Source organism: Syngnathus floridae, chromosome 14 (genome assembly GCF_059516105.1).
Source record: "Syngnathus floridae isolate MCC-2025c chromosome 14, RoL_Sflo_1.0, whole genome shotgun sequence".
Lineage (NCBI taxonomy): Eukaryota > Metazoa > Chordata > Actinopteri > Syngnathiformes > Syngnathidae > Syngnathus > Syngnathus floridae.
Window position 1 is genome coordinate 1,621,082 of NC_142426.1, and position 19,256 is coordinate 1,640,337.

The window sequence follows — 19,256 nt, forward strand, 5'->3', positions numbered from 1 at the left end:
TTGTCAGCAGCGCTAAATGATAGTGCTTGAAAGTGAATGTCTTATCGCCCAATTTAAAACACATGCCGCATTTGAGCGAGTATTTATTCATTTATTTGCCATCCTCATGTTAGCTGGCATGTGTCAGAATTAAAATGTAATTTTGCTTTTAATTTTAAGTCTTTCAAAATTGCTATATCCTTACTGCACCGAGATAAACTGTTAAATATATCTTTAAAAACAAACAAAAACAATCTATGCTCCTGTTAGCCTGCAATTGTTCAAATCAAAAATGTTATTTTCTTTTAATTGTCTTTCTTTTGAACCTCTAAATCGCTCATGTTGCTAACTTAACCTAACCTTAAAGAAAGGACCAACAGGTTACTCCCAATAGCTCCTCATTATTTACGAGTTAGCCCCCCCTTTCTTGAACATTCTCTGATCCATGCAGTCTTCCTCCTCACACGCCTGCACCCACACAGGGTGTGCACATAAACGCACACACCGAGCGCGCACACAACCGCACGTACACACACACACACGATTCTGCACGCACGCACGCACGCACGCACGCACAATCCATCTCTCATGTAGCTTCTTTGCCACTTTCTATCGGTCAATACCATTCACAATTTGCGCTTCCACATCAGCATATACATTCCTTCAATCTCACTGCTTCAAACATTCACTGAGAAACTCACACTGTCCCTGCCCCGCCCGGGCCATAGCACCCCCCGTGCGAGGAGGGGGTCGCGGCATCAATGTTGACTGGTTACAGGCTGGCCATTTCCTGCAACAATCATGATGCCGGCCCACTGCCCGCACGAGCCTAGCACAGGCCCACGCGCACAGCCCAGACCCGCGACTACGCGCGAGTGCAGGCACGCTCATCAGTCTCAACTTCTCAAAGGGCAGGCCAACTTTGCTGTTGCGCCCTTCATCATGTTCACATTCGACATCTTTCAATGTCTTCTACACAACATTTGTTGTCTCTTATTCTCATCCTATCAAGCCACCGTTCTAGTAACTTTTTGTCACACGCCTTATTTTCTCTACTGCCACACCTTGCTCATCTTAGTTTCTCTAACCAACATAAACACACCATTGTCCACTTCTCAATTTCCCTATTATCGCTCAAAAGCCTCCTAAACATTCTCCATTACTGATTTCTTCCATAGAACATACATCTCACTCACACACACTCATATACACACCCACTCATGAGGATCCTCTGCGCGCACACACACTCTCCCCCCAATTTGGTTCATTTTGGATATTTTAGCGGTCTGATCTCTCACAGGAGGAACTGTTACCACCGGATATTTTTTGAGGAGGCCTCACTTCCCCTCGGGGATCTCTTTATTAACCCCAGCTATTTGAATACGATCGTCACCGCACCCTTGTCCGCCACGACGAAGCACTAGGTCCCTGACCTATCCGTAGTACGCGTAAGTCCCTGACTTTACCGTACACGTTACACACGTAAGTTCCAAACTTATTCACCGTATGTATCTTAATTTCATGCACACCTTATTTGATCTGAACGACAGTCTCCTCTTAAATTTCCTCTTTCAATTTGCAGCATTTCGACTTATAGTAACAGGTATTCTGCTTACCTCATCGGTGATGAGCTCAGGGTTGAGGAGACGTCGTACCAGCTCAACGTCGTGCGCTTATTCCAAACGGTTCGCCGACCGGGAGACAGTGTCCCTGACACTGTCCGGTGTCTTGGCTAAAGACCACGAGTTGTCAATTACCCTTCTCTTGACATCACGTCGGGGTCACCAAGAAATTGTTAGGTTACGGATTCTAGTTATTGATCTGACTCCAAATTGTGATCAACACTTAACTCATAAATTGCTATGTCCTAATCCACACACTGGCGCACCTAACAATTTTGCGAGTTCGTTCTGTCAAAGAGAAGACCAGTAGATCAATTAGACCAAATTTACCAATTATTTATTCCTGACAAAGCGCACTAATACAGGCCTGGGTCCCGGGTCCCTCACACTAAAGCTCGTGCGTTTTTGTGACCACCAAAAGACGACACATTCTTCCGGGTTGCCCAGTTTTAAAGAAACACAATATGAATATTAAAGCATGCAAAATATTGTGAGATGATTGGTGGATGGCCATCTCCTCCCCGTCCAGGTGTCGCTGAGGTCAGACGGTTGGGTTTTCCCCTCGAAGCTCAGTCCCATAGATGTGCTGTTGTTCTCGTTTCTCACCGACCTTGAGATTATCTCGTCCGGTACTCCCTGTCTGGGCCTATACACAACACTTCCAAGAAAACAAGTTCATGCAGTTTGCCTGCACATTCCTCGGCCCCCACCAATCCACACGAGCACTTCAATACTAGATATTAATACGATTATAAGTTTAACACAACCTTAAAAAATATGTTTGCAAACTCCCAAAAACACATTTTCCTTTAGACCGTATGATTTTCTTAGTTCTGCTAGCAAACAATAAGCCAAACGTCCTTGGCAGACATAATACATAATTCCAATTCCAAAGAGAGAATATCATCATGCTTTGTCTTCAGCACACCGCAGCAAAGCTTATTTCTATTCATTGCCCCCTGAGTCCAATGTCAGAGGTCAGGCGTCGAGTTATGATTGTTGTGACCACTGAGTATATGAAGTCGGCGTTAGGGTGCTAGGCATGTCTTACTCACCCTTCAGCTGTCGTAGATCTTGCCCCCTTGAGACCAGGCCTCTGCTGAATGACAGCCGTTGGTAATGACTGGAGTTCAGAGGTCTCACCCAGCACAGCTGCCTGCAGCCTCCTTGAGAATTCCATCATTTAGTGGAAGCTGAACAACTGCTCTTCATTTATATTACCATTTATACTCCCCGCCCCCCACCTCTAGCCACAGCATTGACAACATGAGCGAGATAAAAAATAAAATAAAATAAAAATAAAAAACCCGCAGAGGAACTTGTGAAACTGATTGGAAAGGGAACCCCCAGAACAAAGTTTCGATCTGAGCAGGACACAGTGAAACAAACGTTGTCATGCTCGTTTGGACACTTTAAGCGACTTGGTATTTATGCTAGCATCTGCTTGGTAAATTTAATTTCCAGCCGCCCAATTTTTATACCGCTTTTCCTCATGGGTGATCCACATTTTTGAGGTTTTTTCTTTCTGAAATGTTCTAAGATGCCACACAATAGTTCCAAGCACTTGTCTGATCGTACATTGGTGTCAAGGAAGTACTGCGCCCCACAGTCATTCCTAGCAATGTATAGCTTCTACTATGGAAGCTGGTCTGAGGACGACCTAACTTAACTTCAGTATGTTGGAGTGAGGCATCTTCACCGAGAGACAAGCGTTGGTTGTTGGGGTAGGAGGAGCCAGCTTTAGCCTGGGATGTGATGGAGCCTTTTCACCTGCATGTAGCACACATTTCCTTCAATTTTCCTCCACATAAATCCAGTGTGGTTTGAAATACAAGATGTACAATATGTCTGATGTGTATTTAAATCTATTCATCTGATGATTTCAAGTATGTTGCACCCAAGTGCGGTTTTCTTTCTTTTTTTTTTCTTTCTCTTCTTCAGCATGCATCACACTCACCTACAATACAGAAGTGAGGCTCTTCAAATCAAGATAGAAGAGCAATCCCGTGCACGGAGGAGGGCGCTCATTATAGCGTCGCGCACTCGAGAAAGTGAGCGATCAGCCTGCAGGCCCTCGGTGGCTGACAGCAGCTGCTTATGGGGGTGGGTTGGTGGGTGGCAGCCAGCGCTGGTGGAGATGCTAAGTAGAGAAGACAGTAGAAAGGGAAGCAGGCTTGGGAACGGGATGGAGACTTCCAAAAGGGAATCGCTTATCATTTGGCATCCGTCTACTCCTTTCATCACTTTTGATAATGCCGAGTAAAGGGAATTGGGAGGAGGTGTTGGTGAGGAGTCGGCTTTCTGATGTAGGTCTGATTCAAATTTAGTATCTTGAACTGGAAGGTTAGAATGGAATTGGCTTCTCAGTATAGTTCATTTTTATTTCGTTTGGGCTCATTTGTTTTGGAGAGCCATTTTTCTCGAAAATGCTTTGTTTTAGTTTTCTTTGTATTAGTTTTATGATTCGATTTTTGGGAATTGAAGGGATGGGGTCAAAATACAAAAAGTCCTGCCTAGCTACAAAAACAGATATGCTCAAACCTCATTGAATAAAGTACATAAGCAGACAAGTATATTCACATATTAAATAAATAAAAGAAACATTTTAAGCATATAATTATACTGAAGGAATGAGGTCGAAATACAAAAAGTCCTGCCTCGCTACAAAAACAGATATGCTCAAACCTCATTGAATAAAGTACATAAACAGACAAGTATATTCACATATTAAATAAATAAAAGAAACATTTGAAGCATATAATTATACCTACACACCAAATCAATAAAGAAGGCATAACTAGACATTTTTGATAAGTGGTGATGAGAAAGGTTTTTATAACTTTATGATCTGATATATTTCTGAGCACTTTGAAATAACAAATGACTTTTGATAGATTGCCTAAATAGCTTAATGACCCTTAAGGAACTGTGTAATGCATGCCTGATGTGTTTTCTCTGAATCATGGACACGACCAGAGTCGTCTTGACCGTTCAGTACTTGATTGTATCTTATGTTTTGACTAATGCTAGACGCCAGTTTTTGATTACTACTGAACGCTCTGCACAGAGGGAAATAATTTGCCTAACAAAGCAAAGATACGGTTGAATGCGGTACGACAGTGTATGTCCAAGATTGGAGAAGAATGTTCACAGGAAGGTCACGTGGAGATAAAACCAGTGGGTGCCAGAAGGAGCCACCCGAGAACTCGGCCAAAGATGATCGCCAAGGCCGAGAGACGGGATGGAAGACAACAGCCCCCTCCACACACAGACACCAACAGCCCCCCACCAACACACCGAATCGCCCATAACCAGCACCACTCCCATGGAAGCAGACTCTCCTTCGAACTTGCCCCACCCCGAAGACTCATCGCCCATCAATCCCAGCCCACAATGTGCTACTGAATATAAAACTGATCTAACAACCTTGGACTTTGCCTTTTCTGAATGGAAACTTTCCGCTCTTGAAGGGCCCAGCGCTGTATTGTACTTTCCTGAAAACAGAGCTTTCTGAACAAGAATTGTGATTGAACTCAACCAACCTGTGTAAGTCTAATTTCTGCTTCAGTGTCTTTGCATTTTCCTAAATCTGAAGAAATCAAACGAGCACGCAGTGAGTAAATTGGATAACAGGTGATTGGCAAAGGCTTTTGCCGTGAGGCGCAGATAACGCGCTCCCTAAATTGTGGACAGAATCCAACAATACCTACACACCAAATCAATAAAGAAGACATAACTAGACATGTTTGATAAATGGTAATGAGAAAGGTTTCTATAACTTTATGATCTGATCTATATTTCTGAGCACTTTGAAATAACAAATGACTTTTGATATATTGCCTAAATAGCTTAATGACCCTTAAGGAACTGTGTAATGCATGCCTGATGTTTTTTCTCTAAATCATGGACACGGCCAGAGTCGTCTTGACCGTTCAGTACTTGATTGTATCTTATGTTGTGACTAATGCTAGACGCTAGTTTTTGATTACTCCTGAACGGTCTGCACAGAGGGAAATATTTTGCCTAACAAAGAAAAGATACGGTTGGAAGCATGATTAAACTAAGAATAAGCAAAGACATGAAGTGTCAAAAGAACAGCAATAGATTAATGATGCCACAGCCAAAAGCTAACATAATTTCGTACAAAATGACAAAATTGAAAGAATGAGGTACGACAGTGTATGTCCAAGATTGGAAAAGAATGTTCACAGGAAGGTCACGTGGAGATAAAACCAGCAGGTGCCAGAGGGAGCCAGCCAAGGACTCGGCCAAAGATGATCGCCAAGGCCGGAAGACGGGATGGAAGACAACAGTCCCCACACACACCGAATCGCCCATAACCAGCACCCACTCCCATGGCGAACTTGCCCCACCCCAAAGACTCATCACCCGTCAATCTCGGCCCACAATGCGCAACTTAATATAAGCTGATCAAAAAACCTTGAACATTGCCTTTTCTGAATGGAGACTTTCCACTCTTGAAGGGCCCAACGCTGTATTGGACTTTCCTGAAAACAGAGCTTTTTGAACAAGAATTGTGATTGAACTCAACCAACCTGTGTAAGTCTAATTTGTGCTTCAGTGTCTTAGCATTTTCCTAAATCTGAACAAATCAAACAAGCACGCAGTGAGTAAATTGGATAACAGGTGATTGGCAATGGCTTTTGCCGTGAGGCGCAGATAACGCGCTCCCTAAATTGTGGACAGAATCCAGCAGAATCAACATTATTTGTTGAGTGCACGGTAAAAAAAACAAGTTCTTAGGTATTGAGTACTGAAGTAAGCTACAATTCCCAAATTGTTTGACCTTTCTTTTTTTCAGAAACACCAGAATTGGCAGTAAACACATTTGAAAAAAAACAGAAAGCTTGTGTTAAAACAATTCAAAAGGACATTTTCACATCATTCGAGTTAGTTTAATAAACAAAAGCTGCATGTTCGGTAAGTCATCATTTTTCTAGAGCACAAGCACTATTTTCTTTGGCTAATGTTTTTCTTCCCCCAAGTTTTAGTTTTTTCATTTCTTACTGTGTTACTGCAGTGCCTTGCTTTCTGACAAACATTTGAGCTCCAAGCAAGCAGACACGCCAGGGCTGTGAATAAAAACCTGCAATCAGAAACAAGAGAATTCCTTCATTTGACTGAGATCACATTTTCACAAGCGTTCCAGTTAATTGTGATATGGCTTTGATACAATGGAGCTGAGAAAGCAAGAACTAGAAACTAACCATGATTGGTGCGTAAAGAAGAAAATCAACTTATTTCTCCTTTCTCTATTCTGTTTCGTCTTTTAGCAAAAGAAAGTGGAGAGCAACAGAGAGGCAGGGCTAAAGAGACATTCTACAAGCATGGCTGTGTCTCTGCCCGAACAATGTCTTTTAGCTTCTCCACCGTCCCGGCATCGACTCTCCCCTGAGGGCCACTTGTTGTGTCCTCTTGAGGTACAGTTCATTCACACACCCCACGCACGCATGCATGCATGCATGCATGCATGCGACACAAACAGAAGTTCAAATGCAACACATCCATGTGCACTGTGAGCCAGCATGCTAGCTAGATACTAGCACGTGTCAGAGTGACCCGAAAATGTCACCGAAGGAAGGCTTCCCGCTGTCGATAATGAGATGAAAACGAAGCAACGATTTTATTTTACTCACCTCCATCTAGAGAGAGGACCCCCCCCCCCCCCCCCCCCCCCCCCCAAAGACCGAAGGCTGTCATTTCAGATAGAAACTTCTGCTGGCTGCTGCACCTGTCTGCTGGCCTGATGAAAAATGGAATTGCCCTTTCAGCTTGCCGGCCTATTTCACCACCAGAAGCTAAACCGTCACACCAATGACTCAGTAATTAGTAGAATTTTTTTTTTTTTTTCTTTTTCAAGATGGCGGCGCGAGCACACGCAGCGGCCACTCTCTGTCCCGTCAGTACGGTGATTTGTTCGTCTAATGAGTGTTCGTCCGACAGTCTTATGTGTTCGTCTCGTCGTGCTTTATCGTGCTACAAGTACAGCAGGCAGGTTCTGCTCGACATCGGCAGAAGTGGGTTTTGTGGCGTTCTGGACTTTGAAGCGGCGACATTAAAGGCGCTCGGACTGCTACGTCCTGAAACGTCGCCGACCTCGCCCGCTATTCCTCCCCCGGTTGGGAGCCGTCGGAAACGGTGTGCGAGGAGGCAGAAGAGGGGCAAGCGGGGAGGCGTCCGGGCCAGGCTGGCGGCCAACCCAGCGCGCCCGGCGGTGCCCTCCATTCTTCTGGCGAATGTTCGATCGCTGGACAACAAAATGGATTACGTTCGCCTGCTGAGGTCTACGAACCGGACGGTGCGGGACTGCTGTGTGCTCGTGTTCACCGAGACCTGGTTGAGTGACAACATTCCGGACTCTGCCGTGCATCTGGAGCGGCTAGCGTGCTATCGGGCGGACCGTGCCATTGTACGAGGGGGAAAGTCGCGAGGAGGTGGAATATGCGTCTATATCCGAGAGGAATGGTGCCGGGACTCTGTGGTGGTATGTAAGCACTGCTCGCCACTTGCGGAGTTTGTGATCATCAAGTGCCGTCCTTTTTACCTGCCGAGGGAATTTACCGCGATTCTGCTAGTCGCGGTATACATCCAGCCTACCAACATCGAAGGCGACAGGATCGCGGCGCTTGGTGAACTGTACCAGGCTGTCAGTGAACAGCAGACAGCGCACCCTGACGGTTTCACCATCTTCGCTGGAGACTTCAATCATGCCAACCTGAAGTCACCAGCATGTTACTTTTCCGACACGTGGTGACAGCTTCCTGGACCTGGTCTACTCTGCGCAAAAGGGAGCTTTCAAAGCCACCCCCTCCCCCATCTTGGGCTTTCTGACCATCTCACCGTTTTGCTTTTGCCCGCATACAGACAATTGGTGAAGGCATCCAGGCCGGTTCGGAGGCGGGTTCGGGTGTGGCCTGAGGGTGCCTCCGATGCACTTCGTGACTGCTTTGACACCACTGACTGGGACTTGTTTAAGCAGGCAGCCACCTACAACGATCGGACGGACATAGAGGAGTATACTGACTCTGTTACCTCTTACATCACGAAGTGCATCGATGATGTGACTTGCTCGAAATCCGTCGCGAACTGGAAGCCGTGGCTGACGGGGGCTGTCCTCAGACTGTTGAGGGCCAGGGTCAAGGCTTTCAGAGCGGGGGATGAGGCTGGCTTGAGGACAGCGAGGGCCGACCTGTCCCGAGGCATCAAAGAGGCGAAGAAGGCGTTCTCGTGCAAGGTCTCCACCCACTTCAAGGACAGCAAGGACGCACGTAGCCTTTGGCGGGGCATTCAGACCATCACGGACTACAAGTCCGCGCCGAGGAGCTGTGAGGGCGACGTCCGTCTGCTGAACGATCTGAACCGCTTCTTTGCTCGCTTCGACGCCCAGAACAGCACTTGCCCGCTGAAGACCACTCCCCCCCACACGAGCAGCCCCTGCGCCTCTCTGCCGACGGTGTGAGGAGGGCGCTTGCCGCAATTGACACCCGTAAGGCGGCGGGCCCTGACAACATCCCGGGTCGAGCGCTGAAGGACTGCGCTGGGGAGCTGTCGGGTGTCTTCACGGACATCTTTAACGTTTCCCTGCAGCAGGCCATCGTCCCCTCGTGTTTCAAGGCTGCCACCATCGTTCTTGTGCCGAAGAAACCTGCACCGTCCTGCTTCAATGACTACCGCCCCGTGGCACTGACGCCCATCGTCATGAAGTGCTTTGAGCGGCTTGTCATGGAGCACATCAAATCCGTTCTCCCTCCCCACCATTGACCCTTTCCAGTTCGCGTACCGTGCCAAGCGGTCCTCTGAGGATGCCATCTGCTCTGCCCTCCACTCGGCCCTCACCCACCTGGAGAGAAAGGACTCTTATGTGAGGTTGCTGTTTGTGGACTTCAGCTCTGCCTTCAACACCATTGTGCCGCTGCGACTCATCTGCAAACTCGACGAGCTGGGCCTCAGTACCTCCCTCTGCAACTGGCTACTGGACTTCCTCTGTCAGAGGCCTCAGGTGGTGCGTGTTGGCAACAAAATCTCCGCCAGCATCACGCTGAGCACGGGGGCCCCCCAGGGCTGCGTGCTCAGTCCATTGCTCTTCACCCTGCTGACGCATGATTGCACTGCGACCTACAGCGACAACCGCATAGTGAAGTTTGCTGACGACACGACTCTGGTGGGTCTCATCACGAAGGGCGACGAGACTCGGTACAGGTCGGAAGTTGACCTTCTGACCACGTGGTGCAGGGACAACAACCTCCTGCTGAACGTCAACAAGACCAAGGAAATCGTTGTTGACCTCCGGAAGGGTCACACAAAACACCTGCCGCTGATCATCGATGGTGCTGTGGTGGAGAGGGTGAGCTGCACCAAGTTCCTGGGGGTGCACATCAGTGAGGACCTCCCCTGGTCCGCAAACACCTCGTCACTGGCAAAGAAAGCTCAGCGCCGCCTGTACTTCCTGCGGAAGCTCAGGCGTGCATGTGCTCCTCAGGCAGTCCTGACTACATTCTACCGTGGCACCGTTGAGAGCGTCCTCACCAGTTGCATCGCTGTCTGGGGTGGTAACTGCACTGAACAGAACTTGAAGGCCCTGCAGCGCATAGTGAATACGGCTGGTAAGATTATTGGTGCTTCGCTCCCCTCCCTGAAGGACATTTACACTTCCCATCTCGCCTGCAAGGCATCCTCGATTGCGAGAGATGTGAGTCACCCGGCTCACTCTTTGTTTGACCTTCTGCCCTCTGGGAAGAGGTACAGGAGCCTGCGCTCCCGCACCACCAGACTCGCCGACAGCTTCTTTCTCCAGGCCCTGAAGGACCCTGAACTCGCTACCCCCTTCTGAGTAGCGTGCGGCACTGTTGCGCTATTTTCTGGAATGTCTGCTGTACGCGCACTTGCTCCTTTTTTGCTCCTCTTATTTATTTATTTATTTATTTATTTATTTATTTATTTATTTATTTATTTATTTATTTATTGTGTTATTTATTCATTATTTATTCAGCACGCTGTTGTTATACTTGTTTACTTGTTTGCCTGTTGTGGGCCATGTCTTGTCACCGTGGGATAGGGGGGAACGAAATTTCGGTTTCTTTGTGTGTCTTTGGCATGTGGAGAAATTGACAATAAAGCTGACTTTGACTTTGACTTTGACTTTGAATGTCGCCCAGTCGTATGCCCCCGCGCCTTCTCCTCGTTCATTCAGAACCTCCTTCGAGACCCTGCCAAGATCCTTAAAGATTCCCATCGACCTTGCTCATGAGCTTCATGTCCAGACTTGTTTCTCATTCCTCAACTAGACTTGAACTTCTTCACTTTGGCAGTAGAAAGGTACTTATGAGCTGTCAATAATTCCCTCTGACCTTTCTCCCTTCACGTTTCGATGCACTTCCGAGACGTCAACAACCAAAGTTTGTAGCTTCTCACGCCATTCTGTCCCTGTTTGTCGGTCAAGGTCAAGTTATGAAGTTGATATTAAATGCACGTCAGCAATTGAGTGGGAAGCGTTTGACCTTCCTTCGCTCGCTATCAATCTGCCCATCTGTCTTTTGCTCCGTCTCATTTCTTGAAGGCAGTCAACTCCCCTAATTAGGAAGACCTTGACATGCCATTGTTCCTCCTCATTTTGGTGGGAAAATATTTCATTGTTTTTTTTTTTTTTTTTTCCCCAGAAATCGAAGGCGGGTAGAGCTGAGAGTGGCTCTGTGCCGGATTACGCTCTGCGGGGGGTTTCAGGGAAGGGTGGGCCACTCGTGTGTGTGTGTAGGATGTCCTTCTTATAACCCCAATCCCTTTTCAACCTTTAGAAAGAAAACGGCCTGAGGTGTTGGTGCCATTGCATGTGCTGCAGACATCTTATTTGATGTCAATCCCCATCTTGTGTTTCTGTAAGGACAGAGGGATGCATTTTGGTACTGATCATCCTTTAAGGCCAATTTCCCCCACCCGCCCGCCCGCCGCCGCCAGAAATGGTGCCACTGTCTTTATACAGGTTATTCCTAGCAGTACCCCGCAGACACTTGCTTTTGGCAATGATGTCATAATTCTATCTGACGAACTCCGCGGAGATACCAGCCGAAAAAGAGACATTAGCGTTTGCTAAGAGAGATATGTGCTACGTGACGTCTTGATTCAATAGCACTGTGGTCCATCAGTGACTTGGCTAATGAAGGAGGCAAATGCAAGCTCTCAATCAGGGCAGGAGAATGGATTCAGCAGAACGAGGGAGAATGCATCACCAAAGCCAAAGCCAAAGCCAAAGCCAAAGGCAGCTTTTAAAGCACAGAATGGAGTAGCTGAAGGTCAGGTCCTGTGCTGGTGAGTCACTGACTGTCCGGACGTCGCACCGGTTAGCATCATTCGCACGACTTACCCAGTGGATTAACCTTGACGGGTAGATGGATCCATGGAATAGTTCCGATTTCTATTCAACGTCACAGCGAGAATCCAGGGTGTTATCTAGTACGTCCGTATTGCAAACAGAGTCAGGAGAGAAAAACAGGAAGCAGGAAGGGCAAAAGCAGAACTCGGAACATGGCAGAAGGTTGAGCCGTCCGTGATTATTGGGAAACTGACCAGACAGAAAGGTCAGAGGCAGCGGCGGCTGATCAATTCAAAGATGAGAGCCAAAGAACCATCTGGCAAAGAGTGCGAGAGGGCTGAATAGTGGCTGATTGCTGATTTCGAGCATCTGTGACCAGGTGAGCTGCCAATAATGAGATGGACGTGGCTATCGATAAGGATTGGAAATTGGTCAAGTCAAGTTTATTTGTATAGCCCTAAATCACAGTCTCAAAGGGCTTCACATAGAAAAAAATTGACAATTATTCTCAAGGCATCCCCTGATCTTAAACTCAATTGGTGTTTTTTGCTCCTTGCATCATCGCAAGGAACCCTTCTCGTAGAATTGTCTTTGTTGTGTGGCTTTACGTTCACCCGCTGTCCTTTGCTCAGTACGTATTCTCTTGAAGTTCCCCACTCCCACACTTTTGCCCTCAATGCATGGCTTTCTGTCGGACTCACTCACCTTCTCGGCGGGAGCGAGCAACCCCCGCTGCGAGCCAATCCCTTTCTCACAGGTGATTGCTCAGGGAATATTGATTAAGGCAAAGATTGGCTGAAGAAAAGTCACTTTTCAAACTTGCTGCTATGTGAAGGGGAGACACACGCAAGCGCACGCGCACGCGCACGCACACACACAGACACACACTGACTCTCCCAAGTCTAATTGTTGTGATTAGAGTGACAAACATGCCCAATTAAGCAGAAAGAAGAAGGGGAGAATGCCATCAAAAACATGACCACATCAATTGCAACAACAATTGTGTTGCTTTTAGTGGATGGCTGCAAGTGCAATTAAACCGCTTCAATGAGTCTACTTGCCCCCCCCCCCCCCCTTGACTCTAACCTCGCTAACCCTAATCCCACCAACCCTAGCCATAACCCCCCCCCCAACCCTAACCCCACCAAGTCAGGAGCCTTTGAGGAACCTTTTGCAAAATCCAAGGAGTGTCAGGAAGGTTCCAGGACTACTTTTACAAAAGATCAAATCCAAACTACAAGTTTTCCCCTTCACAGTAATGTAACACAGGTTTATTTTCTCTTTCTACTACAATTGCACGTGTGTGTGTGTGTGGTGGGCGGATGAGCTTCCCAGGATGCCATTCTAGCTCGAACCTATGTTGGTTGTATATTATTAAGGCTACCTCCCCAAAACTGAATACAGTCCATTTCCATTTTTCCTTTTGAATGATATGACACCTGAAGCGCAATAAATGATGGATTTGGCTGTGATTTTGGTCTTTGGATCTGCTTTCCATATTGTCGATTTAGGGTCTAACTGTGAGAGCCAGTGACATTTCAAAGCATAGAACATTGGCTTTTTCCTGAATCAAGTTGGCGTCCTTTTGATTTTTGGGCGCCGGTGTCTGCCTCCCACATTATGCCATCAATCATTTCGGAGTCAATAAACTGTTACTGTTGAGCGGGAAGAGTTGGGACACATCCTCTCGCTATCTTTCCACTCACCTCATCAAGCATGTCATTACTTGGGAACACGCTCGCGGGTCTGAAAGAAATCAACATCGAAATCTACTTCCAGACAATCATCTTTATGAGGCCACACTTTTGGGAATGCAGAATTGATGTTTTGAAGTATGAGTAACCTCTACCCCGATATACCGTTTTCATGCGAAACAAAAGAAAATGGCATTGAGACAGTATTGCCGAGCCCCATCTGTAATCTAATTTTCGTTTCAATTCTCACATTGACATTTTGGACACATATCAGAGATTAAGTCTGATATGTTCTGTATTATGAGTGATGGCTCCATTATTACCAGTGACAACTTCAAATGTTAAGCCGTCAGTTCTTTGTGAAAGTAAACATTAGACATCAAACATTGGGCTGATACGCCTGCTGCGAAATCACTGTAGTCCTCCCACCTCTGCTTTGATGATTAATTCATTGTTTCATGTTGATGTTCATAATAGTTGAGAAAAGAGGAAAAAAAAAAACCCGGACACATCAGACCATTAGGTGATGGACTTGTTTTGTCAAGGCGTTTATTATGTGCATGTTAGTACAACCCTTTTCAGAAAGTTACAGCTTACAAACTCTTGGACGTGTACTTTGTCACAATTTACAAGTGGCAGTTATACAGAAACCGACAAATAAAGAGAGACGTCCCACGCATACCATGTGCCCGTGCCTGTATAAATGTCTGTACAGAATTAGGCACACGCACGTCAACACGCGCTCATCCTCGCATACACAAATAAACAAATAAACTGCGTACCGGAGCATGGTGTGAGGTTGGGATTGGTTTTCTGGTAATCATCTAGAACGGCAAATGTAGCAAGCCTCTCTGGAGTCTGGAGGAGAAAACAAAAAAAAAAAAAGGAGAAAAAGGAGAGAGCTCCATTTTGGGGTGTGATTCAGGTTACCTTGTCTCTGTCATTTCAGACAAGCGTGAAATCAACAACTAAGAGGGTCACTTTCTAACACTTTACAGCGTCATCATCAAAAGAAAAAAGAAGAACGAGCTTTCAACGGTGTCCGTACGGAAGGGTGCTCAGAGCGGGCGGGCGACCCCGCCTCTGCATTTATCAGCCCCGACCGACCGACCGACCGAGTGAGTGTCATTTACAGTTTGATACTGACAGAGACAAACAGAGGATGCGGCAAAAATAGAATTAGAGTGTTTGCATAATCAACCTCATCTCATTCACAGGCTCTCGTGTCTACAAAAGCAAACAGATGAGACTGAGCCCAAATGGCGTGCTAATGCATTCTAACTGAATCCCACAGCAGGTATTTATGCCAACCGTAAGCAGCATTTGGAGACACGCTCAGCAAAACCTTCACTTTCTAATGGAACTAGAAGCTTAATAATAATAGATTGTCAGGCACTCACCATGAATGTGGGGGGCGGCCAAAACAAGGAGGTGCCTTCCTTCCTGCGTTGTGGACGGCTGCGCTTCTAACAAACACCAGGAATAAAAAGAAAAAAACTGTACAAGTAAGTGCTCACCAGCAAGAGACAGCATGTGCACACCCACATTAAACATGATCTCCAAGAAAATAGGGTGTTTTTTTTTTTTTTTTTTGGAACTCCTACACAGCAATTTTCATGTCGCTCTACAACACCAATACTTCACTTGTTTTTTTTTTGTTGTTTTTTTTTTTTAAAAAACATATCCATCACGTAGACTCAAGTTGTGACCCTGGAGCTAAAAGATGTCCAATCCCAAAGTCCGTCCATAAAAAGGGATCATGGGAAGCTACACATTGCATGTGTCCAAGCAGTCTTTGCCAAAACTGCAAGCAGAGAGTCCTGTACATACACATTCATGAGCATCACCTTCAATATGAAGGTCTATTATGAAAGATATACATCATCATATTCAGCAAGTGATAAACATATTTATATGATCTGAGCGCGGGCAAGGGCTCCAACCCACGACTCTACAGGTAGTGTTAAAAGCAAGAGTGCGCTATCTTGCTACCGAAGAATATAAAAAATGTAAGCTAAAAGATGACGCCAGTGATTCTACTGTACATCTCTGTAACAACTTCTACTGATTACTTTCATTTTTCTTTCGCTGAAGTCTGGCCGGGTCAAGGCATCTGCATTGCACACGAGTTCAAAAAATTAAAATTAAAATCCCATGTTGTTTCTAAGAGTCCAGATGAGCGAGATCAAACAAGCTATTCCTCAACCACAACGGCTTCCTTGAGTGTCAAACGTGGACCCTGAACTCCTCTGTGTGGAGTTTCTAAGTGTGAAAGTGCAGACCCTGGTCTCCTTGTGTGGATCAGATTAAGACGACAGTCTCGACCCTGCCGCGTTCCGACGGATCGGGGGTCATTGGAGGGGTCTGGATGATGGTGCTCCTCTGAATGCTGCCCGCTCCGTGCCACGGCGCCCCCTGTAGTCATGCCATAGCGGTGGGTGACTGTCTCATCTGAACCCTCATGGACTGAATGTTACTGAGGATCTTCTTTTGATGTCCGGCTAAGGTCACGCCGATTCGCAGCAAGTCCCTGGTAGTAACATGGGGGTGGGGTGGTGGTGGGTAGAAATAGGTTAGGGTTGGGCTGTTAGGCTTAGAACTTCATTTTTTTTTTTAAAGAATTATCATTGCAATACAGAAAGGTATGGACAGCTATTGGCAACGAAAACCACCTTTAATGAAAGCGTTGAGCTTTTAATAAACACTGACTCACATTGCTTTGACTAAAATGGCCTGAGGACAGGTCTTTTTTTTTTTTTTTTGAATCTTGACAAATTGCAATATTTGGCTGGACTGGCGCCAGCGGTGCTCCAAAAAGTAATTGCCAATGAGTGCAAAGAATAGTGGTACTTTTTTCGTGTGTGAATGCCAATTGAATGAAAGTCAGGATGACTACCGTAATTTCCGGACTATAAGTCGCGTTTTTTTTCATAGTTTGGGTGGGGGAGCGACTTATACTCAGGAGCGACTTATTTATGTTTTTTTTCACAAATTTTTACTTGATCATTAAGACATCACTTACAAGTATAGTTGACCACTTCCCATGTTATTTTTAGTATAGTTGATCACTTCACATGCTTTTATATCTTTATCTTGAACATATTCAAAACATCAAATAAAGCAATTAACACTTTAACGCACCATATCCAAGTCCACTGTCTGCTGCATGTACACTTGCTCCATTTTTGCTCCTCTTATATTTATTATTATTATTTATTATTATTTGTTTATTTATCATTTATTCAACACTCTTATTTATTCATTGTTTGTGCCTTCTTGGGTTTTTTGTGTTGCTTGTATGCATATGTGTACTATCTCACCGAGGGATAGTGGGAACGTAATTTCAATCTCTTTGTGTGTCTTAGTACATGAAAAAAAATTGACGACAAAGCAGACTTTGACTTTGATAAAACAACCAAATAAACAAAACAAAAAACTACATCTGAATTTTTTTTTTATTTTCAGACGAAACTGGATGAGGGCGCTCTAAATTTCACCGTTGGCCGTGACTCATCAACTGGGTGGGCTTAAGAAAAATGGCACCAAAAAGAAACTCATATTTTGCAGGTTACAAACTTCAAGTTGTAAAATATGCAGCTGAAAACAGTAATCGAGCAGCAGAAAGAAAGTTTGGAGAACCATGATGTACCAATGGATTACTATTTCAAGTGACGTCAGTAGCACGGCGCGGTGCGGCGGTTGTTTACATAATGGACAAACGTATCCACGTAAGAAAAACACCGGCATCATTAGCGGTAATCATTTCTAAGTGACACGGAGGACAAAGAGTTTGAAGGAATTAAGGATTTGGAGTGACATAGAAGGTTTGAAAAACTATTATGGCTTTTACACACGCCCGGTCCTACTCTACTGAGTCGAGGGCCGGCGCTCGGCCGAGTGGCTGTCCGCGAACGGTGCATGGGGCTCGGACATGGCCATTACGCACGCCCGGTCCTATGCCATGGAGCTCTCGTGTCTGGAAGTCCACGCCGCCACACGCTTAGAAGTTTGTTTTGTTTAATAAAGAGCCGTTTACCAAACCCACGTCTATCGTTGTACTTTGTTAACGCTACAATATAGTTATATACTAGATCTGTGGAATAAAGACGAGGCTGACGTCATGGCACACGCGCGGCGATGTTGACAAAGGACGAGGAATTTGATCGATGGATTTAATGGATTTAAAGTGCACGGATGGTTTGATAATATTATTGGCTTATATTATAGTTATTTGAAATATAGTTTATCTATCGTTATATGAGCCTGTGGAATATTTTGAAGTGCAAGCGCCCTCAGCCGCGCGCACCCATTGTTGACAAAGAACGATCGATGGATTTAATGAATTGGAGTGACACTGATGGTTTTATAAACATGTTATTCATGTAATAGTTGTCCTTAATCACTCTATATGTTACGTCAGGCCCGTTCTCAGCTCTTTGTTTGTGTTTGTCACGTTACCATACCTATCGTTTAGCCTGTTGTTGCTATTTAATGAATTGGAGTGACACCGATGGTTTTATAAACATGTTATTCATGTAATAGTTGTCCTTAATCACTCTATATGTCACGTCAGGCCTGTTCTCAGCTCTTTGTTTGTGTTTGTCACGTTACCATACCTATTGTTTAGCCTGTTGTTGCTATTTAATGAATTGGAGTGACACCGATGGTTTTATAAACATGTTATTCATGTAATAGTTGTCCTTAATCACTCTATATGTTACGTCAGGCCCTTTCTCAGCTCTTTGTTTGTGTTTGTCACGTTAGCATACCTATCGTTTAGCCTGTTGTTGCTATCGTTTAGCCTGTTGTTGCTCGTTCATGACTGTTTTTGGTGTTGGATTTTGTCGAATAAATTGCCCCCAAAATGCGACTTATACTCCGGAGCGACTTATATATGTTTTTTTTCACTTTTTGGGGCATTTTATGGCTGGTGCGACTTATACTCCGGAGCGATTTATAGTCCGGAAAATACGGTAATTCCCTTTCAAGTCGACATGCGTACGATATTTTGAAATCGGAACCAGTGTAGCACAGCAGATTGTGTTTGACTTTGGATTTCCCTCATCTTGTTGCAAAATGCAAGTGCGTTAATGACTTTGTGTTGGTCTCTTTGAGTGTGTCTCATTGAGCATATTGGCGAGAGTCAGCGAGAGTTCTGTGCTAAAAATAGGCCCACTTGACTAGAGTGAGCTCTTGGAGTGCCAGTCATATGGGCGGGCGTCAAACTCACTCCGAGGTCATTTGAGCCACCAGCTGCAGGGAGGTGAAGCCTGAGTTGAGCAAGTTGTCTCTGTATTGGCTCATCTTGATGGCACTGAGCCAGTCTTCAACCGAGCTAAAGGTGTTGAAGTCGGGTATGGATCTGTCCAACAGTGGCCGAGAAGGCCTGCGGCGGCAGGCAGAAAAAAACACTCGTGTGAGTATTGTGATATTGTCCGTCTCCATGTGATGCTCCACACTTGTTTTTCACCGCAACATCGACACCGTAGATGCTTCGACCGGGAGTGGCTTGAAACCAGGAGGTGGGGAACGACAAGCGAATTTGAAACGAGGGCCATGCATCATCCGTGACTTGCAAGATGTGAGCTGAGAAGATTCAGCTGTGATGCAATCTACAGTACTGTAAGCGCAAGT

The 19,256-nt window shown here is 45.6% G+C and overlaps 1 protein-coding gene and 1 long non-coding RNA gene across 7 annotated transcripts in view; both read right to left on the bottom strand.

The window, feature by feature from the left end:
- Window positions 1-1,912: 1,912 nt before the first annotated feature.
- LOC148386924 (uncharacterized) lies at window positions 1,913-6,775 on the bottom strand. The gene is made up of 4 exons (XR_015862588.1): window positions 6,630-6,775; window positions 3,559-3,741; window positions 2,657-3,371; window positions 1,913-2,259 (listed from the first exon to the last, which is right to left on the bottom strand). It is a non-coding gene; the product is annotated as an uncharacterized LOC148386924 (long non-coding RNA).
- A 7,366-nt stretch (window positions 6,776-14,141) lies between these two features.
- LOC148386925 (ephrin type-B receptor 1-B-like) overlaps window positions 14,142-19,256 on the bottom strand; it is a 116,188-nt gene continuing 111,073 nt past the window's right edge. For 4 of the 6 annotated variants that reach the window (XR_015862841.1, XR_015862839.1, XR_015862840.1 and 1 more), the window contains 3 exons: window positions 18,853-19,008; window positions 15,023-16,152; window positions 14,142-14,480 (listed from right to left, as the gene is read on the bottom strand). Coding sequence is in view for 1 of the 6 variants with exons in the window: in XM_088397367.1 (XP_088253493.1) it covers window positions 16,044-16,152; window positions 18,853-19,008 (265 nt within the window). In the remaining 5 variants the exon portion in view is untranslated. Of the gene's footprint in view, window positions 16,153-18,852; window positions 19,009-19,256 lie in introns of all 6 variants that reach the window. The other 2 variants (XR_015862843.1, XM_088397367.1) reach the window with 2 other exon arrangements.